The 18,482-nt window shown below is 33.3% G+C and overlaps 1 protein-coding gene across 11 annotated transcripts in view; it reads right to left on the bottom strand.

Moving 5' to 3' along the window:
- LOC143240608 (uncharacterized) overlaps positions 1 to 18,482 on the bottom strand; it is an 83,850-nt gene that overhangs the window by 56,686 nt on the left and 8,682 nt on the right. For 6 of the 11 annotated variants that reach the window (XR_013021858.1, XR_013021857.1, XR_013021859.1 and 3 more), the window contains 2 exons: positions 14,912 to 15,187; positions 12,397 to 12,542 (listed from right to left, as the gene is read on the bottom strand). The exons of 1 other annotated variant lie outside the window; for it this stretch is intronic. Coding sequence is in view for 5 of the 10 variants with exons in the window: in XM_076483320.1 (XP_076339435.1) it covers positions 12,397 to 12,542; positions 14,912 to 15,175 (410 nt within the window). In the remaining 5 variants the exon portion in view is untranslated. Of the gene's footprint in view, positions 1 to 85; positions 260 to 5,889; positions 5,953 to 12,396; positions 12,543 to 14,911; positions 15,188 to 18,482 lie in introns of those variants that run through there. 4 more of the 11 variants (XM_076483326.1, XM_076483322.1, XM_076483327.1 and 1 more) reach the window with 4 other exon arrangements.

Here is an 18,482-nt window from a genome sequence, read left to right as displayed (position 1 = left end):
TAATCCTCAAACATTATATACCACTATCACTAATTTAAAAAAAGGTATTAAACTAAAAACACCAATCAAATGTTACTATTCATACTTGTGGCTTATCATCACAGCTTCATCATGGTTACTTGTCGTAAGTTAGATCTCTTACCAATAACATACACAATAAAAACCTGATAAGCTACTAACACACTATATATGAGGTAGAACTTGATCTTTGACAGGTTCAAAGTATATGTAATACAAGTACATACATGTTGTACATACAAGGTGTTTCATGCACACTTCCAGCACTTTGATACATGTACACCTACATGTACTTTACTGTGCTCAAAATACCAACGTTTTTTTTTTTTTTTTTATAACAGACGTAAAATCTCTCAAGACTAGTTATCCATTACTGATAGTACATATCTCATTGGTAGCTGTAACAAAGCTTTCAAAATTAAAGGCCTCCAAACTTATCTGCTCATGAACAATTGGCTCTCAAGTAATTTTTAAATCATATTACTACATTTTTATATACATTATTTGTGTATTATGATAAAATTGTTCACAAAAATTTGATAAAATAATATATGATCAAGATTTTTCAGTTCATGCAAATGAAACAAAAGTGAAATTATTTTTTTCTTTTGTTTTATTAAAAAATAACTGCAAACGCAATGTATTTTGGATTTTTTTCAAGTGTACAAGTTAAAATTACAAAAAACTTAGTTAATATGAAATAAATATTCACACTTCACCACTTCTTACATACCACGTAGAGGTGTAGCAGGATAAAGGTAATAATATAAAGCTTAAGTTTTCCAAAAGTTATAACTATTTGACAAGTTAACATAAATGTACACATCTAATAGTGCAGTAAAGTTACTAAAATATATTATTAAAGAGAAATGTTGATATAAAAATGTCATTCATTCACGACTTTATTTTTTATACCAACAGACATCCTACTGCTCACATACAACAACAACTGGTGAATGTAATTTCAAATTATTTTCTTTTCTTAATCTTTTATTTTCAATCTGAATTACTGTATATAGGCCAGGATCGAAACAAAACTGGAACCGTGAACAGTAAATACTGATAGTCAAAAATACAAATAATTAGCAGATTTCTTTATGCTAAGACTTTTTTGTTAGCCAATGAAGCATATTCTCAATCACTCAGTATAAAATGCAATGAAACAAAAGCTTTGTATCACAGAGCACTCAATAAGTAATGTAGATTTTGACACAAACCTTCATGAATAGTCTACTACACAGTAATCATGAAAAACTAATAAAAAAAGATGTATTTTTAAAACAATGTAGTCTTTCTTTTGAATTTGTACCACATAAAACAAGTGAATATCTTAAACATTTATATATCAATTAGACAGAAAAGGTACTTGAAATGCACTAATGAACATCATACATCGTATACTGTTGGATTATGTTCAGGTCAAACTGAATTAACTTTATAGCAATGGGATAGGCCCACTTAACAAGGTATTTATTACAAAGTAGTATTAAATCTAAATAACTAAGTTGGAGAAAGAAAGAGACCATATAGAAAGTAGTACATGAAATGAACAATATTCATTCAAATAACAAATCCATTGTGCATCTGTATTGATTGTTATTAACATAAGTGGTCACTTTTTCATCTGGTCTAGCTGAAATCATCTATCACACTGCTTAAATTCAATGTTCCTTACTTCACAATAAGTGTCATATTTACCTAGTGTTTTCCATGAGTGGTTATCCTTATCTGAATAGATACGAGGCCATAACCTCAAAGTATCATCTACTCAACAACTGAAGAACACTGCTGTTGACGTCATGCAAAAAGTGTAGCATTACAGCAATGTCCTCCCATTGTCAAAACAGGTATTACTTTCAGAGAATAACAAAAGAACAAAAGTAGCTAGAACAAAATAAACTTAATGTTTTCTTAACCATGTTATGTGTAACTTACACATATACAGAATAAATGATGAAATCAAAATGATACTGTATCAAAATACATGCACTACTGTACAAAGTGTTAGAACAAAGTCAAAAATAAGATTTCAGGCTACTTTCAGAGAACAATGGTGAAACATCAAACTTTTATTAATCTTCACATCTGGTACACCAGTAACTCAGTGGAAGAGTTTCATATGAACAAACAGTTAATACTTTATGTGTTTCCCTTTTGCTTTAATAACTACAGACAGACTTTCAAGCATTGTTGCAATACATTTAACCAAGGTGCCCATTAGGAATTTACTCCAAATGTCACTAATACATGTCCATAAAGTTTCTTTTGAAGTAACTTTGGAATTGTGAAGTTTTTGTTCTATCAAATCCCAAATTTACTCAAATTGGTTGAGATTGTGGTTCTCTGGAGGCATTGCATCATTACTTGAATGACTCCATCTGCTTCTTTCTTAGTTAAATAATTTCTGCACAGATTGGATGAGTGTTTAGGATCATTATCTTCTTGGTAATATATTCCTTTACTAATAATATGCAAACCATTGGGAATACCATGATGGATCAGTATCTGATGGTACTTGTGTTGGTCCATTATTCCATCTGTTTTGCAAATATCTCCTGTCACCTCAGCAGAAAAACACTCCAAACCATCACACTGTCTCTCCCAAGTTTCATGATAGGTGCTATGCATTGAGGTGTCTTTCACCTTTCTTTCCACCAGATGTATAACCTATGCTTTGAACCAAATTTTTCAAACTTAGATTCATTTGTCCATAACACCCTTTTCCAATCATCAATAGTCCAATTTTTATACTTTTTAGCAAATTTTAGTTTCTTGACAATATTTGGAGATTAAAGTAATGAGTTTTAACTGCTACACAATTAATTATTCCAGTCTTATCATGTCTTCTCGACACTGTAGACCTGTACATTTTTTTGTCATTTGGTACATGGTCATTTAACACGTGCTTGAGATAAGTGGCAATTTTTTTTCTGTCCCAAAGGCTACATAAACGAAAATACTTTGCATCAATATCACTGAGTTTAGGTGCTTTGCCTCTTTCTTTCCTATTTTCAAATTTATTTGTCTCATGATTGAAGGTGTACTTCACAATGTTTGGGAAGCATTTCATGGCTGCAGCAATTGGTCTGACAGTCCAGCTAGCATCGTGTACAGATTTTATGCAAACTCTCTGCTCTACTGACACTTCTCTATGTTTTTGTAGGCTCCAGGATGACAAAAGAAAACGTAATTTATAGTATTAAACAATGTTTGGATCAAGGTTTATTTGTGCTGTGCTATTACATTGATTTTTTTAGCATATATTAGTATCATATGCTAGTTTCTTTCTATATAGTTAAGACACTACATGGGATATTGTAACAGTTATTTCAGAACATACATTTGATCAGTATGTCCATTCAAGCTGGACCCATAGGACATGCCCTAGGTACAAGTATATAGAACTTCTAAAAAGTTATAAGTGTTCTCACCCTGGTTCATTTAGTTGTCAACAGGGTGTGTGTGTTTCTTTCAGCAAAGCCACATCAGGCTATCTGATGTGTCCACCGAGGGTAATCGAACCCCTGATTTTAGCGTTGTGAATCCGTAGACTTATCGCTGTAACAGTGGAAGACTGTCAACATAGATTAGTGAAGTGCTACCATAGTGTTCGAATTTATATTCTGTAATGACATCAAAGAATTAACTCCATAAAATGGAAAGAATGACAAAAACATTCTCTTGTCCTAACATTTTCACAGAGTGCTATATATGTAAGTTATTTTAGAATACTTACATTTAACTCAAATTTATTTGATCCCAAAATTAATCATATAATAAACAAGCACATGATATTTTCATCAATAAAGTTAAGTATGATAATTTTAATAGTTTTTAAAACATAAAGAGTGAGGAATACTAAAACTACGGTGGCAAAATAATTTGTCTACAAATTTGTTCTTCCTAACGGAAGAATCGAGTAAGTTTTCTCGAGTGAATTTTCAATGAACACAGTTGCTTTTTCATATAAATAAACATATATCAAGAGTTGAAACAACTACATTATATCGTTGTACCTCGACAAACACGAGAGTTGAGCAGTTTTGTTATTGCTATTATTGGCAGTTAACCTCAGGGAATCGCTTTAAAGATTTAAACCTGTGATGTTAATCAGCTGGAGTCTATCATATTAATCAGCCGGAGTCTATCTCTTAATACTAAAGCGAAGCCCCAGACGTAAAAAAACAACAAATAGCTAACGAGCAACTCACAAAGGAATGCTTACAATTATCTTTTCTTTTGGATGAGAAAGACAAACGTTTTCCACAGGCTTTTAAGCTTATCAACAATCATCTTTGTCTCTGAGGCCCCATAGAGATCATGGCCTCTCTAATTAACATTACTTCTTCAACACCCACGCTACGGCATGGTAAAGTCCTTATGAATCTAATTAGTTAGTAATGAAAGTCTTCGAAATGTTATCTCTCAGCCATTCTTACTGACTAATCAGGTTTGTCGAAGGCCCGACATGACCAGATGGTTAAGGCACTCGACTTGTAATCTGAGGGTCGCAGGTTCGAATCCCCATCACACCCAACATGCCCGAAATTAACTTAAGCCTAAAATGCTGATTCAAACATATATATTTACAGTGACAACATTGCTAATACTAACTAAGTGGAACAAGTACCACTACACGATCTACAGAATTTCTAGTCTGCTAGATGCAAACTTATATCGACATTCAAATTTCCATGTAGACCGTGGAATATAGAATTATATTATATTACACAACTCAGAAACTAAGATGACTCAGTTTTACACACAATTAAAATATTTTACTCTAATTTCACCAGTTCTTCTACAGAACATGTTGGAAATACGATATTAATATTCAGTACTGTAAACTGGTTCTTATTCAGAGCATTGTTGAAAATACGATCTTGATATTCAGCTCTGTAAACTGGTTCTTATTCAGAGCATTGTTGGAAGCACGATATTAATATTCAGCTCTGTAAACTGGTTCTTCTTTAAAACATTGTTGGAAGCACGATATTAATCTTCAGTTATTTTTCAGAACATTGTTTGAAATACGTTATTGAACTTCAATTCTGAAAACTGGTTCTTTTTAAGAGCATTGTTGGAAACACAATATTAATCTTCAATTCTAGAAGTCGATTCTAATTCATAACATTTCTTGGAGCTCTATGTTTACCTTTTATAGTCATACTTAAGAATGTATCAAACATACTAAATGTGTGTTATTAAAGTTAAACACAAAATCTCGAGCTCTTCCAAAAATGTTTTTCTTCATCAGAGGTTTTATACTCTTAATGAAGAGTTTGTTTTTGTAATTTCGCGCAAAGCTACACTTGAGCTATCTGTGCTAACCGACTCTCATTTAGCAGTGTAAGGCTAGAGGGTAAGCAGCTAGTTATCACCCAACGCCAACTCTTGGGCTACTCTTCTACCAACGAATAATGTAATTGACCGTCACATTATAACGCCCTCACAGCTGAAAGGGCGAGCTTGTTTAGTGCGACAGGGATTCGAATGTTTGAGGAGCATTTCATGGCTGCAGCAATTGGTCTGACAGTCCAGCTAGCATCGTGTACAGATTTTATGCAAACTCTCTGCTCTACTGACACTTCTCTATGTTTTCGTAGGCTCCAGGATGACAATAGAAAACGTAATTTATAGTATTAAACAATGTTTTGATCAAGGTTTATCTGTGGTGTGCTATTACATTGATTTTTTTAGCATATATTAGTATCATATGCTAGTTTATTATATATTTAAGACACTACATGGGATATTGTAACAGTTATTTCAGAACATACATTTGATCAGTATGTCCATTCAAGCAGGACCCATATGACATGCCCTAGGTACAAGTATATAGAAACTCTAATGAATGATAAGTATTCTCACCCTAGCTCATTTACTTTTCAACATGGATCAGTGAAGCATTACCATAGTGATGAAGCTTACATTCTGTAATGGAAGGGAAGAATTAGCCCCATAAAATGAAAATAATGACAAAAATATTTTCTTGTTCTAATAATTTTGCACAGTACCATAGTATATTTATATACCATACTGTCACTATTATCAGCTTAATGTTAGAATGTGAAAATATAACTACCTTTTTTCACATTCAAATTATCAACTTAGATTTATATTGTTCACTACTGGTAGGGTCCACATCCACTATTATATCATATGGAATAAGTTTGTTTTTATGCCTGTTAGAGAGCTCTCATTACACAGAAATAATAAACAAAAGTACATAATTCATTATTAAAAACACACAAGAGACTTGAAAAGTAATGAATTTAATATGTTTCATTACTTAAGGTGTTTATGTTAAGATTTCTTTAGGGAGTGTAACACTTGTATGTTCTTATAAACCCTAAAACAACAATTTAGTGAATAAATATTTATAAAATCCAAAAATGTTTAAAGTAATAAATGTTTTAGCACCATTACATAATTTCTGAATTGAAATATCCTAAGGATTCTTAAAGATAAGTATGCAATTTAATTATAAACTTAAACACAGCACTTCCAACATAAATTTAAGTTATTTCACATGTATATATAAAAACCCAACCAAATTTTGTATCCTGGAATTACAAGTATGAACCAGACTTACATTTTCACAATAAATAGTTTGTATGATTATCTGTAGGCTATTATATTTAAAATTTGATAGGTTTTTGGCTGGGAGAATATGTTTCGAAAAAGAACAATCATAAGTAAAATAACTATGCAAATGGATGTTTGTAGAATTATGATACAGAAGTTTAGGTATGAGACAATGTATCTGAAGTGTATATATCTTTGTTAGAATTTATTACATACCAAGTAGCACTAATCCACACAGTCTAAAATCACAACCATCAATTACACTTGTTAAGTGTCACGCTTTTAAATGTTTTTCAAATACAGGCACACTGCTTTACAAAATTACTTGCATGTCCCATAAGTTTTAACCCCTGATCATGGTAGTGTAAAGCTACCAAGACATGTTGTCTCTTTAATTTTGGTCATTGACCAAATAAAAAGTTTATTGTGCATATGTATTAATCTCTTCACATATGTACTGCACTCGGTATTTGGAGAAATACAGCATTTACACTAATTGTCAAAGGTACATAGGACACTATTTTCTTTCCTGTGTTACAGAATAACAATGACAGCATAAACAAAGGTAATATTGTTTATCCTGGATATAACATGAAAGTCTCTTTCATTACTTGAAATAGACAAATTAATAAAATTAATCAAAGTTTCATTACATGCACCTGTGATGCCAAACACACAGGACTGTATAAAGTCTTCAAAATTTAACCTGTATTTGATACCAGTTATGATTGTTATGAATATTCACTGTTTTGAATAAAGTTAGTCAATAGTTTTTCAACTAGAGGAAAATTTTCACTTTCATTTAAATCAAAAGAATGTAATCTCTGAAGAGCATATGTCATGTTACAAATTGAGTCCAGGTGACTTTTTATATAACTTTAACAGTGTTTTTAAAGTATCTATTTCAGAAATTAATAAAATAGCCATGTCAAAAATTCATACTTTCCTACGCTTAAATACATGTTGCTAATAGATACTTATCTCCTTTAGCACAATACTTTTTCTTGATATGTACTGCCCTCTATATACACAAATCCATTTTCTCACCACTAGCCTTTATGCTTTCACCTACCTTCATGCATTTTCCACATGGTATAGTTGCATTATAGCATGAAAATAAGCATGTGATAACCTTGAACCAATAGGAGTGTGACACACCCTCCTAGTACAGCTGACTCCATTTATGCACTAAAACCCAATCTCCAATTCAAGATTAGGCAATTAAAAATACACTAAAAAATTGGGAGGATGGGTGGAAAGTATGATAAGAGATAAGTATTTTTCAGAAATATATTTTCAGTGTAGGAAATTATTAATTTCTAATGCAATATCTTACCATAAATCAATTCCTTACCCTAAATAAATGAATGTGTCACAAAATGGGAAGAAAAGAAGCACATTCAAAAGAGTGAAAGTGCCTTTGGTGTAAAGTGGCTAAGTTGTATCGAACCATAAGCTGGAAGTCACCCCAGTCCCAAACCAGATTGGATCAATTAACCTGTGATAAGAGGAGAGCCCTCTACCAATTACCTCAGATACAGGAATCAGAATGGATGAAGTACTTTCATTCTAAAAATTCAAGCAATCATGTGACCAAATCCAATACAACCAACACCTGTACCCCTGGGAACTGACATCCAGATGACATTGGAAAACTGGAAATGCAACATAGAGGGTCAACTTCAGTCCAAACCCATGTGACTTTGGGAATGTAACATCTAGTTCACTGTAAAAGGAGAGTTCCAGCCCACTCACGTGAGAACTTATGTTCACTGGTCCAGTTCCAACCACAAGTAATTGCCCAGAAACCAATATTTGACCAGTAGTAGGAAGTAGGGTTCCCAGTTAGAGGGGTGAACTTCATTTTGAAAAGTGATGGAAAAATCCAATCCACACTGTACTGCATCTGAAATGATACAACAGATCCATGGTAGGAGGATAGTCATGCCACTTACACTGGCAGAATACCATGCCCAACTTCCAGTTTCAGCACACTTCAGAGAAACCCTCTGTGGTCAACCACTCCAGCAGCTAGGAGCTGGTAAGTGATAAGGACTCCCACATTCTATTAGAAGAAAAGAGAAAAATATGTGTTGGAATCCTGAGGAACACAGAACTGGAGAAAGTGCAATGGGTAATTTCAAAACCTTATTTTGAAAAGCAGACTGTATCCAAATTATATAATCAAGAATGGTACGGAAAAGTAGCAATCCCCTTCTGCTTTATTCATGTTAATCCAGCAAGGATGAACCTTTAAGCAGTCTTGCAGAATACCTCATTTCAATAGTGAGCATTAATAACCTTAACAGTCATACAGTGCAGATTTACGTATTAGCATACCTTGAGAAAAGCACCACTTGCTACAGAGTGGGATCCCAAGAGAAGTGCAAAGAGGCTTTGCAAGAAGAAAAGTATAAGGGAAAGTCACTCACCCACTCAAAGATGAACTGATGCATGAAGAACTTTGACAGAAAGTAGATGATACCCAAATGAGAAGAAAACTGCCAAAGGATGGATACAAAAGGCAGAGTCCATATGCTGGCCTGGAAAATCTCCTCTAAAAGAGAAAAAAAAAGCAGCCATGACATTGTGAGGTGGGAAATCTGGTGTGAGGAGACTTGAAAAAAATGATGGGAGACAGTCAGTCAGGGTAATAGCAGAAATGTCACAGGAAACTGAAGGATTCCAGTGTATAAACAATCAGGAAATGAAACCACAGAATAAAGCCATGTGACCTAAATTACACCACAAATTTCTAGCCAGACATAAGATATGGTTGGGATCAGTATGAGAAGATAGGCATAAAATTGAAAGAAGGGAAAAAGGAGTGCAGGCAACATTACTTTCACATGCAGCAGAGGTGTTAGGGAGGAAGGTATGATCAGGATAAGGGAGAACATTGGTTTTGTGGTAAAGAATGCAAGAGAATTAAAAGGCAAACATATCCAACAATCAACATCCACAGGTCAGCAGGAGGAGGAAAAAAATTTAAGGATAGGTGATATATGGAACAGAAAGTCAATGGTTCAAATGGATGAAGAGAAAGAGCAGGTAAAACAACATAAAAATCTCAATCTGGTAAGGGTAAAGGTTGAGTCAGAAGATGGAGATGAAAGAAACAAAATTAAAAAGAAATAACAGAAGAGAAAAATACATGATGGAAATGAGAAAAATGAAATGCTAAGGATAACACTGCTCTATAACAGGCAAAGGTCAACACAGAAAAACCACTGTCAAAAAGCCAGATTAATAAGTTAGATAGGTAGAGATTGAAGATACGGAAGGGGTGAATCCTTGAGAGATCAATAGTAAAAAAATATGTCACTTACATAGGTACAGTACTGTTTATTTGGAGTTAAGTACAAACCTGAACAATAGGCTATCTGTACTTTACCTATCATGGGTATCGAAACCTAGCTTCTAGTGTTGTAAGTTCAGAGACATACCATTGTTGGAAAGGAGGGGCACTACACAAGTGAAAAGTCTGAAACATTTCAAAAGAGACTGGACAAAAGCCATATGTGAAGGTGTAGTGTAGTGATGGAGGAAGGAAGAGGTAATGCTGGGGACAACTGAAGAGAGAGAAGAAATGCAAACCAAGATTGAACTGGCCAGAATGTAGGCACTAGAAAGATTCATCACAAAGTGGTCTGGATAATGGATAGTACCCTATGAAGAAGATGGATTGGGAAATAGTAATAAATGTAGAAGCCCATCCAATCTTACTGAAGGGCATCCATCACTAAAACTGAAGGATGAGGAACAAAGGACCAGAACAAAAGGTGTTCAGTATTCAGGTGGGTCACAAAAGTATCCAGCCAGGTAATACTCAACTGAGAGCATAGCCAAGTGAAAAATTGAGGGTTGAGAGGCCACTCCAAGAGGAGAATCTTGATGAGATAGAATAATTGACTTGCATCATGTTTGAGAGTACCAAGAACAGAACAAGCCAGAAAATTAATGTGATGGCTGTGAGCCCAGAACAGCATGTCCAAAGTGTGAAGACACTGGGAGTGGAACTACATGCTAAATTGGTTAGTGATGTCAGAGACAATTTTGGAGTTGTCAGAATGGATCATTACTGTCTTGTTCCTCAAAGCTGGCAGGAAATGAACCACTGCTCAACAAATATCCCAGGGTTCCAATATTGAAATAGAAACCAAATATCAATGATAACCTCATACAATAGGTGTATGGAAGAAAAGAAACATAGAAGAGATACTAAGGTCAGACAAAGGAGAGAACTCTGTGCCTATGAAAATTAAACAGAAGTATCAGGTTTGAAACCATAAAGGGAGAGGAGTAAATCCAATTGTCGCATGCCAAGAAAAGGATTCACCGAATGATGGTATTCACATGCATGGGCCTCAGCCAAGTTGGAGATATGTTATACTGATCCTCAAATGCAATAACTGGGCAAAATGCTCAGCATGGACCCCAATGTCAGGTGAAGGAAGAAGGACAAAATATTTGGCAGTAGGTGTATCAGTCAGTAAAGAAGGGTAGTGGTCATACAACATGGGAGATAAACACAAAACAACATACCTGTGATAGTAACTCCAGAAAAGTAAAAATTCATGGCACATCACAGTCTAAGAATGAGAATGTACAGCAAGGGTAGATGGAAAAAAAAACGACTGTCCAAATTTTCATCATCCTGTTCTGGTTACCCTCAAAAGGGAAGAAGTGATTGATATATATGAGATCCCTAAGCACACATTTAGGAAGCCATATCTTGGCAAACGAGGGCCAAAACTTTCTCAGTCAATAATGTCAAATTTGATGCCATTATGAATTTATGTTAACTCACTGAAGTTCCAAAACAAAAGTACAATCTCAAATTCAACAGGTAATGAACACCAAAATTAAACAAGCAGTGAGTAAGAGGACTGATGAAGCAGAGAAGATTGTGTTTTACTGCACAGAATAAGTTTGCTGCATTAAAAAGGTGTGACAACATGTGAGAGTAAATGGGAGTATCCAGGCTAGTGGCGAGCAAATATTTGTACATCTAAAGGGCAGCATAAGACGACAAAAGCTGTTATGTTAGAAGAGGTAAGATATCATATCAGGAAAAACAACTAATTTGATTAATAGCCAGAGCAAAAACAATAAAGGTAAATTAATGCAAAACACAATTGAAAATTAACATGTCTTAACACTACCATGCCAAACTGATAAGTGAAAATTGGGCTCTTCTGTAGAGAGAGCCAGCTGTAACAAGAGAGTGTGTCTCACTCCTATTGCTGGATGGTTGTTACATGCTATAGTGCAGGTATACCATGTGGAAAATATGTGGAGGTAGGTGGAAGTACAAGCAAAACATTTCCACATATAGAGGGCAGTACAAATTGAGCAAAGTTATTTTGTGTAAGAAAGTAAGCTATCATATTGGAAACAACTCACAGTATGTGTTTCTATGATAACTGATAATTACTAAATAATACTTACTCATTAATGTTTACTTCGATTAGAAAATTCATCAAGGGTCACACAACATTAGATTATGTTTTTTCATTTACATTTTATTATGTTTAGAGGCAATATCTTGCAGTAGCTATTGTTATATATTAAAATTAATAACTGAAGAAATTACTATGTTTTAATACGTGTTTTAAGTTTAAGATAAATTGCTGATTATCCTCACACCAACAGTTTGGAATACTTGTATAGTATACAATCATTTTGTCCTTGCAAGCACATTTTTTTGAGACAGTATGTACTTAATTACCACACATTTCAAAACTCAGATAAGGTCCTTTTGATTACAGTAAATGTGTTCTTACTTACCATAAAGGGTTATCTTTTATGTGAACAGAAAATATTTTATTGTCTTTCATAAGACAGGCAAAACTCTTCATATTAGTAAACATTCTTCTGTTATCTTCACATGTTGTAGCATTCAAGAACTCTAGAAGATTTACACTTGATGCATTCTGATAAATACAAAAAAAAGATATGTATACATTTTAAAATATATACTGCCATGTTTTCTTAAAGGAAGTTTGTAATTAATTTTGTATTTGCTTCTCTACAACATTCATACCTTTTGTCTTTCACAAACCCACTCACCTTAAATGTTATGTTGCACATGATTTTTACAGATACACAGAAAAGTCAAGTTATTTGCTCTTGTGTTTTTTATAAGCACTAAAATTTGATGGTTTGTTGTTGGTAATGCTTCATGTAAGAAGAGTTAAAGTTACCATTTTCCTACATTTGGAAATTTTTGCTCTCCTCTTGCTTTGTGCTCAACCTATCTTCACATGTTTGCACATAGCACAGTTGTGTTATAATATGCAATTTAGCATGCAACTAACAACAGGAGTGTAACACACTCTCCTAGTGCAGATTACTTCCTCTGTACTGTAAGACCCAATCATTACTTTGAGATCAGACACAAAGTAAGCATTGAAAAGAGGAAGGATGGGCAGGAATTGTGAGAAAGGGAAGTATCTATTGGAAATTCATTTTCAGTGTAGAAAAATGTTAACCTCTGATATGATACCTTACCTTTACTCACATAATAGCTAGTATCTCACACTGAAATGGGAGTGGGACTGATGCAATTTTTCTAGATGAGCACCCTTTGAAAAGTGCCCAAAGAGAGCCCACAGAGTGCAAAACCTCAACAGATGGAATCATACCTATGAAAAACTGCCTCAAGTCTGTACCAGGTATATTTTTTGAAGAAAAGTATTACGAAAAGAGGGAAGAAAGAAGTATATCCAAGAAATTGGATGTACAAATTGTGTAGATTAGTTAGAAAGTATCAAACCATAATCAGCTGATCAACTCCAGTCCAAATCCTGGTGGCACCAGGAATGGAGCACCCACACCACAGTTGGAGGATGTTTTCCATTGTCTTTACCTCAGGCACAGAAATCAGAAGGGAAAGAAGACTTCCATTCCAAAATTCCAGGAAGCAGGTACATGCATGCAGTTCTAGTATACAACCAGCATCCAAGTGGTAGTGGGAAGGTGGAATGCAACATGGAGGGTTGACAATGGTCCAAAATGAAGAGCATTGGGAATGTATCATCCAACCCACTGTAAGATGATGGTCCCAGCCAACCATGTGTTAGGACTCACATTGATCAGTACAGCTCCAACCTACACTAGCACACCTAGAAACTGATATCCAGGCCACCTAAGACCATATCCTCAAAATATGCTGCAAAGTATAGAGTTAAACAATGGAACTGATAAAATGTGACCTACTATAATATTACAAGTCCTAGGAAAAACAGCCTGGTCTTAAGTCCTAAAAAGAAAATTCAGAGGTTGAAAAAATTGAATGCAGAACACAAATGCTTAATTCGTGGAATTAATTACAAGAGGCCTGACAAGAACACCAGGATGGTTCAACCCAAGATACTTTCCACAAGTTTGCCAAACTATAGAAAGGAGCAAGGAACAGTTTCAACCTCTAGGAGTATGCTGGTCATGATATATAAAATAACCTCTTTTTCTTTTTTTAACTACTAGATACATGACTGTCCTTTTTGTCTTCCTGGAAAATGTTTTAGGACTCAAACAGAAAACATTTTTTATCCGTAAAGAAAAAAAAAATGTAAAAAATAATTCTGGATACATAGATGACTATTTTCCCATTTACTAACCCAAATGAGCATAATTTAATCTTGAAGAACATATGAGAATCAGATAGGTTTTTGATCTCCTCAGTCATAGATGAAATTTACAGAATCATGAAAGACTGAAGAATATTCCTTAGCCATTCAAAATTCTGACACAAAATTACAAGTATAACCCTTTGAACCATATGAACTTTTGCATAAAGCCAGTCATAAGACTGTCACATACAGTATACAGAGTAGAAAAAATCAAAACTTTTTTTCCATTTTTGTATTTTCCAAAATTTCATGTATTCAATCAGCAGTACTCTTTTCTAAACCATACTTCTATTCAAACATATTTTGGCTTATCTGTACTGATCTGATGAAGATCTATGTTGCAAAACTAAAATAGCATCTACAAACAGTTGAATGGAGAATATTTAAAGTTCTTGGTTAAACAAAATTTTTGCACTGGTGCACAAACAGAAGGTCCATTGAAATAATCAAAAAGTCTATACACAATATAATGATAAATTGGTTTTTAATTTTTGATTCAAAACAAATGTACATAAATCCTCAAACATCTTTTTTATATACGAGTTTTTGTGGAAGGTGAATTTCTGAAATAGCCTTGAAAGAAATTCAAATACATATAATAGGTTACCTAGTTACATTGTGAAGGCTAAATTGTCACAGTAAACTAGAACCAAACTTACGACTATTCTTACCTCACAAGTTAAAGGTTGTATATTTTCAGTTCTAAGTTCATAACATTCACGACCTTCATTAGAATTATATAAAACTGCTGAAAAATCAAAAATTCTTTCATCCTTTTTTAGCATGTTTGCCTTCTCTTGAGCACTGCATGGACTAAGTTGGTACCTCATTTGTTCAGCAAAACCTGTAAAACATTCTTCTGACGTACACATGTCTGTCTGGCCCAAGTTATCCATATCTACAGACTCTTCTGAAGAATCATTTGTGTAATCCATGAGATATAAGAACTAAAATGTTAAAAAACTACATGAAAAATACTGATAATTAAGTAGAAATAATTACACATAAAAATAGCTTGAATTATGTGTGTGTATACTAATATACATATGCACAGAGACATACAATCCTAACACAAATAAAAATCCAAAATGAAGCAAATAATTATAAATAATTAAGCATTCACTGAATCTACATATGAGGATAACTATTAACTTAAAAACTATTTTTAAATGGTGACGTGTAATCAATTAAACAAAATATACTTTTCATGACTATTTAAACTTTAAAACCACTACTAATGGCAAATCAAATGAATTTACCTGTAATTTTCTGAAACACACAAGCTAATACTCATGAATATTGGATGATCAATCTGTGTATAAATATCATGGAGAAATAGAGCATGGTAGTTGTACCTGAACTCATTACAGTCAGACTTGTAAATTCAGTTAAATAAATAAAACAGGTACTTGTAACCCTTCCTAGCCAACAGACCTACTTTAGTAGAAACAGTGATGTGCACCTGTATGAAAGACCAGATAACACATTCAACAAATATATACTGAAGTGCACCAAAAAGCCATCTAGGTCACTTAAAACCAGATCTTAATGCTATTATAAACTTTCTGACATAGAGTTAAATATGTAAACAAGTGAAACATAATATGTACGACTTATTGTTATAAATGTGTAACTTCGCACATTGCAGCCTTAGCCATTCTGCCTCAAATGAGAGCTCAAAGTACTGAATTTCTAAAATAAATTTAAAAAAAAGGAAATTTGATATCAAGAAATAAATGTCTTTTGAGCATTTCAAATACTGTGCATACTAAAAGAACTCTTAAGGCAAACAAATTATGTGTGTGTGTCTGTGGGTGTTTATATAATTATATCAAAAAATATATACCAGCTTATAATTTAACATATCCATGCTTCTTTACCCATAAAATAAATAAAATCAAAGTAGTACATTTACAACTGCCAAAATCATAAATTATTTTCATATTGTTTTTTTCTATTTCTATGTCTAATAAAAATATTATTCATTTTATAATTTATTGTTTGTGAAAAGAAAAATTTAAGAGCAGCATGAAATTCTGGACTACAATGTAAAAACAGACATGGCCCTCTTTGTAATTTTTCAGTTAATAAAGAATTAAACAAACTGTGATTTAAAGATCTAAATGCTGACTCAATTTGTTAAAATTCTGAGTACATAATATTAAACATTTCATTTATACACTAGGCAACTAGTTTAAAATCATAAATGAAAATTGTTTAAGTTGAAACCAATGTCTAAAACTTGGCATACATTTCAACTCTATATGCCAGTGTCCAGCCACTTAAAAAGATACTAGATAATATAGAAATTTTGTTGATCTTTCAAAAAATGTTTACTGTCAAATGCTAACAAGAAGTTTTAAGGAAGTATTAAGAACTGCTGATGAAATGGCATTATACGAAAGCAAAAATAAAATATATATAAATCATGCATGTATGAGTGGGGTTTGAAGGAAGTTTGGGCAAAACTCCTATTTTGGTGATATAAAACAATACTACCACAAAATTCTTGTTTGAGTGAACATTTGGCATCTGTTTTCTGCCAGCTAAATAGTTACCTAAAGTTTACACAAAGTGAAAAAAAAACCTGAATGCTCTGGCTTTGATACATAATCATTATGACACTACTATTGATATTGAAATTATCTGTATGTTATCTGTGGAAAAAACTGAAGAAAAACTGAGTGTTGTAGCTTTGATACATAATAATTATTACACTACAATTGACATCAAAATTGGATGTACATTATCTGTGCAAAAACACTGAAAAAAGACTGAGTGCTCTAGCTTTGATACATAATCTTATGACACTGCTATCGACATTAAAATTGTGTGTACGTTATCTGTGGAAAAACACTGAAGAAAGACTGAGTGATCTAGCTTTGATATGTAATCATTATGACACTGCTATTGACACTGAAACGATGCATATGTTACCTGTGGAAAACACTGAAGAAAGACTGAGTGCTCTAGCTTTGATATGTGATCATTATAAAACTGCTATCGACACTGAAACAATGCATACGTTACCTGTGGAAAACACTGAAGAAAGACTGAGTGCTCTAGCCTGGATACATAATCTTATGACACTACTATTGGCATTGAAATTGTATGTACTTTATCTGTGGAAAAAAACTGAAGAAAGACTGAGTGCTCTAGCCTTGATACATAATCATTATGACACTGCTATCGACATTGAAATTGTGTGTACGTTATCTGTGGAAAAACACTGAAGAAAGACTGAATGCTTTAGCTTTGATACATAATCATTATGACATTGCTACCGACACTGAAACTGTATGCATGTTATTTATGGAAAAACACCTCAGAAGAATGGAGCATGCTAACATGTTATTTTAGTACTGCATACATGCATGTAGGTGACAGATGATGTTTGAAATAGATAATATACTCTTGTCACACAGGTTATTTAAATTAGTAATGTAACTTAACAGTTAATATCTAGTCTGTATGTAGATAGTACAGTACTTTACTATAATAAATCTTACAGTTATGTTAATTTAAATCCAGTTCCCCAGTGTTACAACAGAATGATGATTTGTTAAGTTATCATTGGATGTTTGTGGATTTTATATGAACAGCCATGCAATTGTTAAAGCTATATTTCATGCAATGTTGCTTCCTGTTTTAATCCATAGCACTTACACTTTACACATCTTCTGGAAGGGCATGCCCCCAAGCTCTCATATCATTAGCATACTTTGCATGTTGATTATGTTTGTTTGTAGTCAAGCACAAAACTACACAATGGGCTAACTGTGCTCTACCCACCACATATATCAAAACCCAATTTATAGCATTATAAGTCCACAAACATGTTGCTGTGTCACTGGGGAGCATGAAATAGTGAAAACAAATAAAAATTATAGGGTAACTGAGAAAGGAAAGTATGCTTTTAACTTGTAAACTTAAAAAAAAAACATGAAAGAAATATAAATTTTACAGCAATATCTAGTCTTTAACGAATATGTTTATGAGATAGAACACAATTAGATAAGAATTGTACAACATTCTCATATAAACATTATTCTACAGAAAATCTGTAGACCTAGAAGGTTTTGTGAGAAGATTTTTATTTCACAATAAGCAAAGCTAATGAAAAACAATCTTAATTAAAATCACAGGATTTGTTGAAAAAGAACAGAAACCTTTCTATAAAAATAAAAAAGTAAAACTACTGCTGTTTATATGCAAAAACGGCTCGTTTGGGTTGAGAAAATA

This window comes from Tachypleus tridentatus, chromosome 13 (assembly GCF_004210375.1).
Source record: "Tachypleus tridentatus isolate NWPU-2018 chromosome 13, ASM421037v1, whole genome shotgun sequence".
Classification (NCBI taxonomy): Eukaryota; Metazoa; Arthropoda; class Merostomata; order Xiphosura; family Limulidae; genus Tachypleus; species Tachypleus tridentatus.
This window is presented reverse-complemented; position numbering and strand designations above follow the sequence as displayed.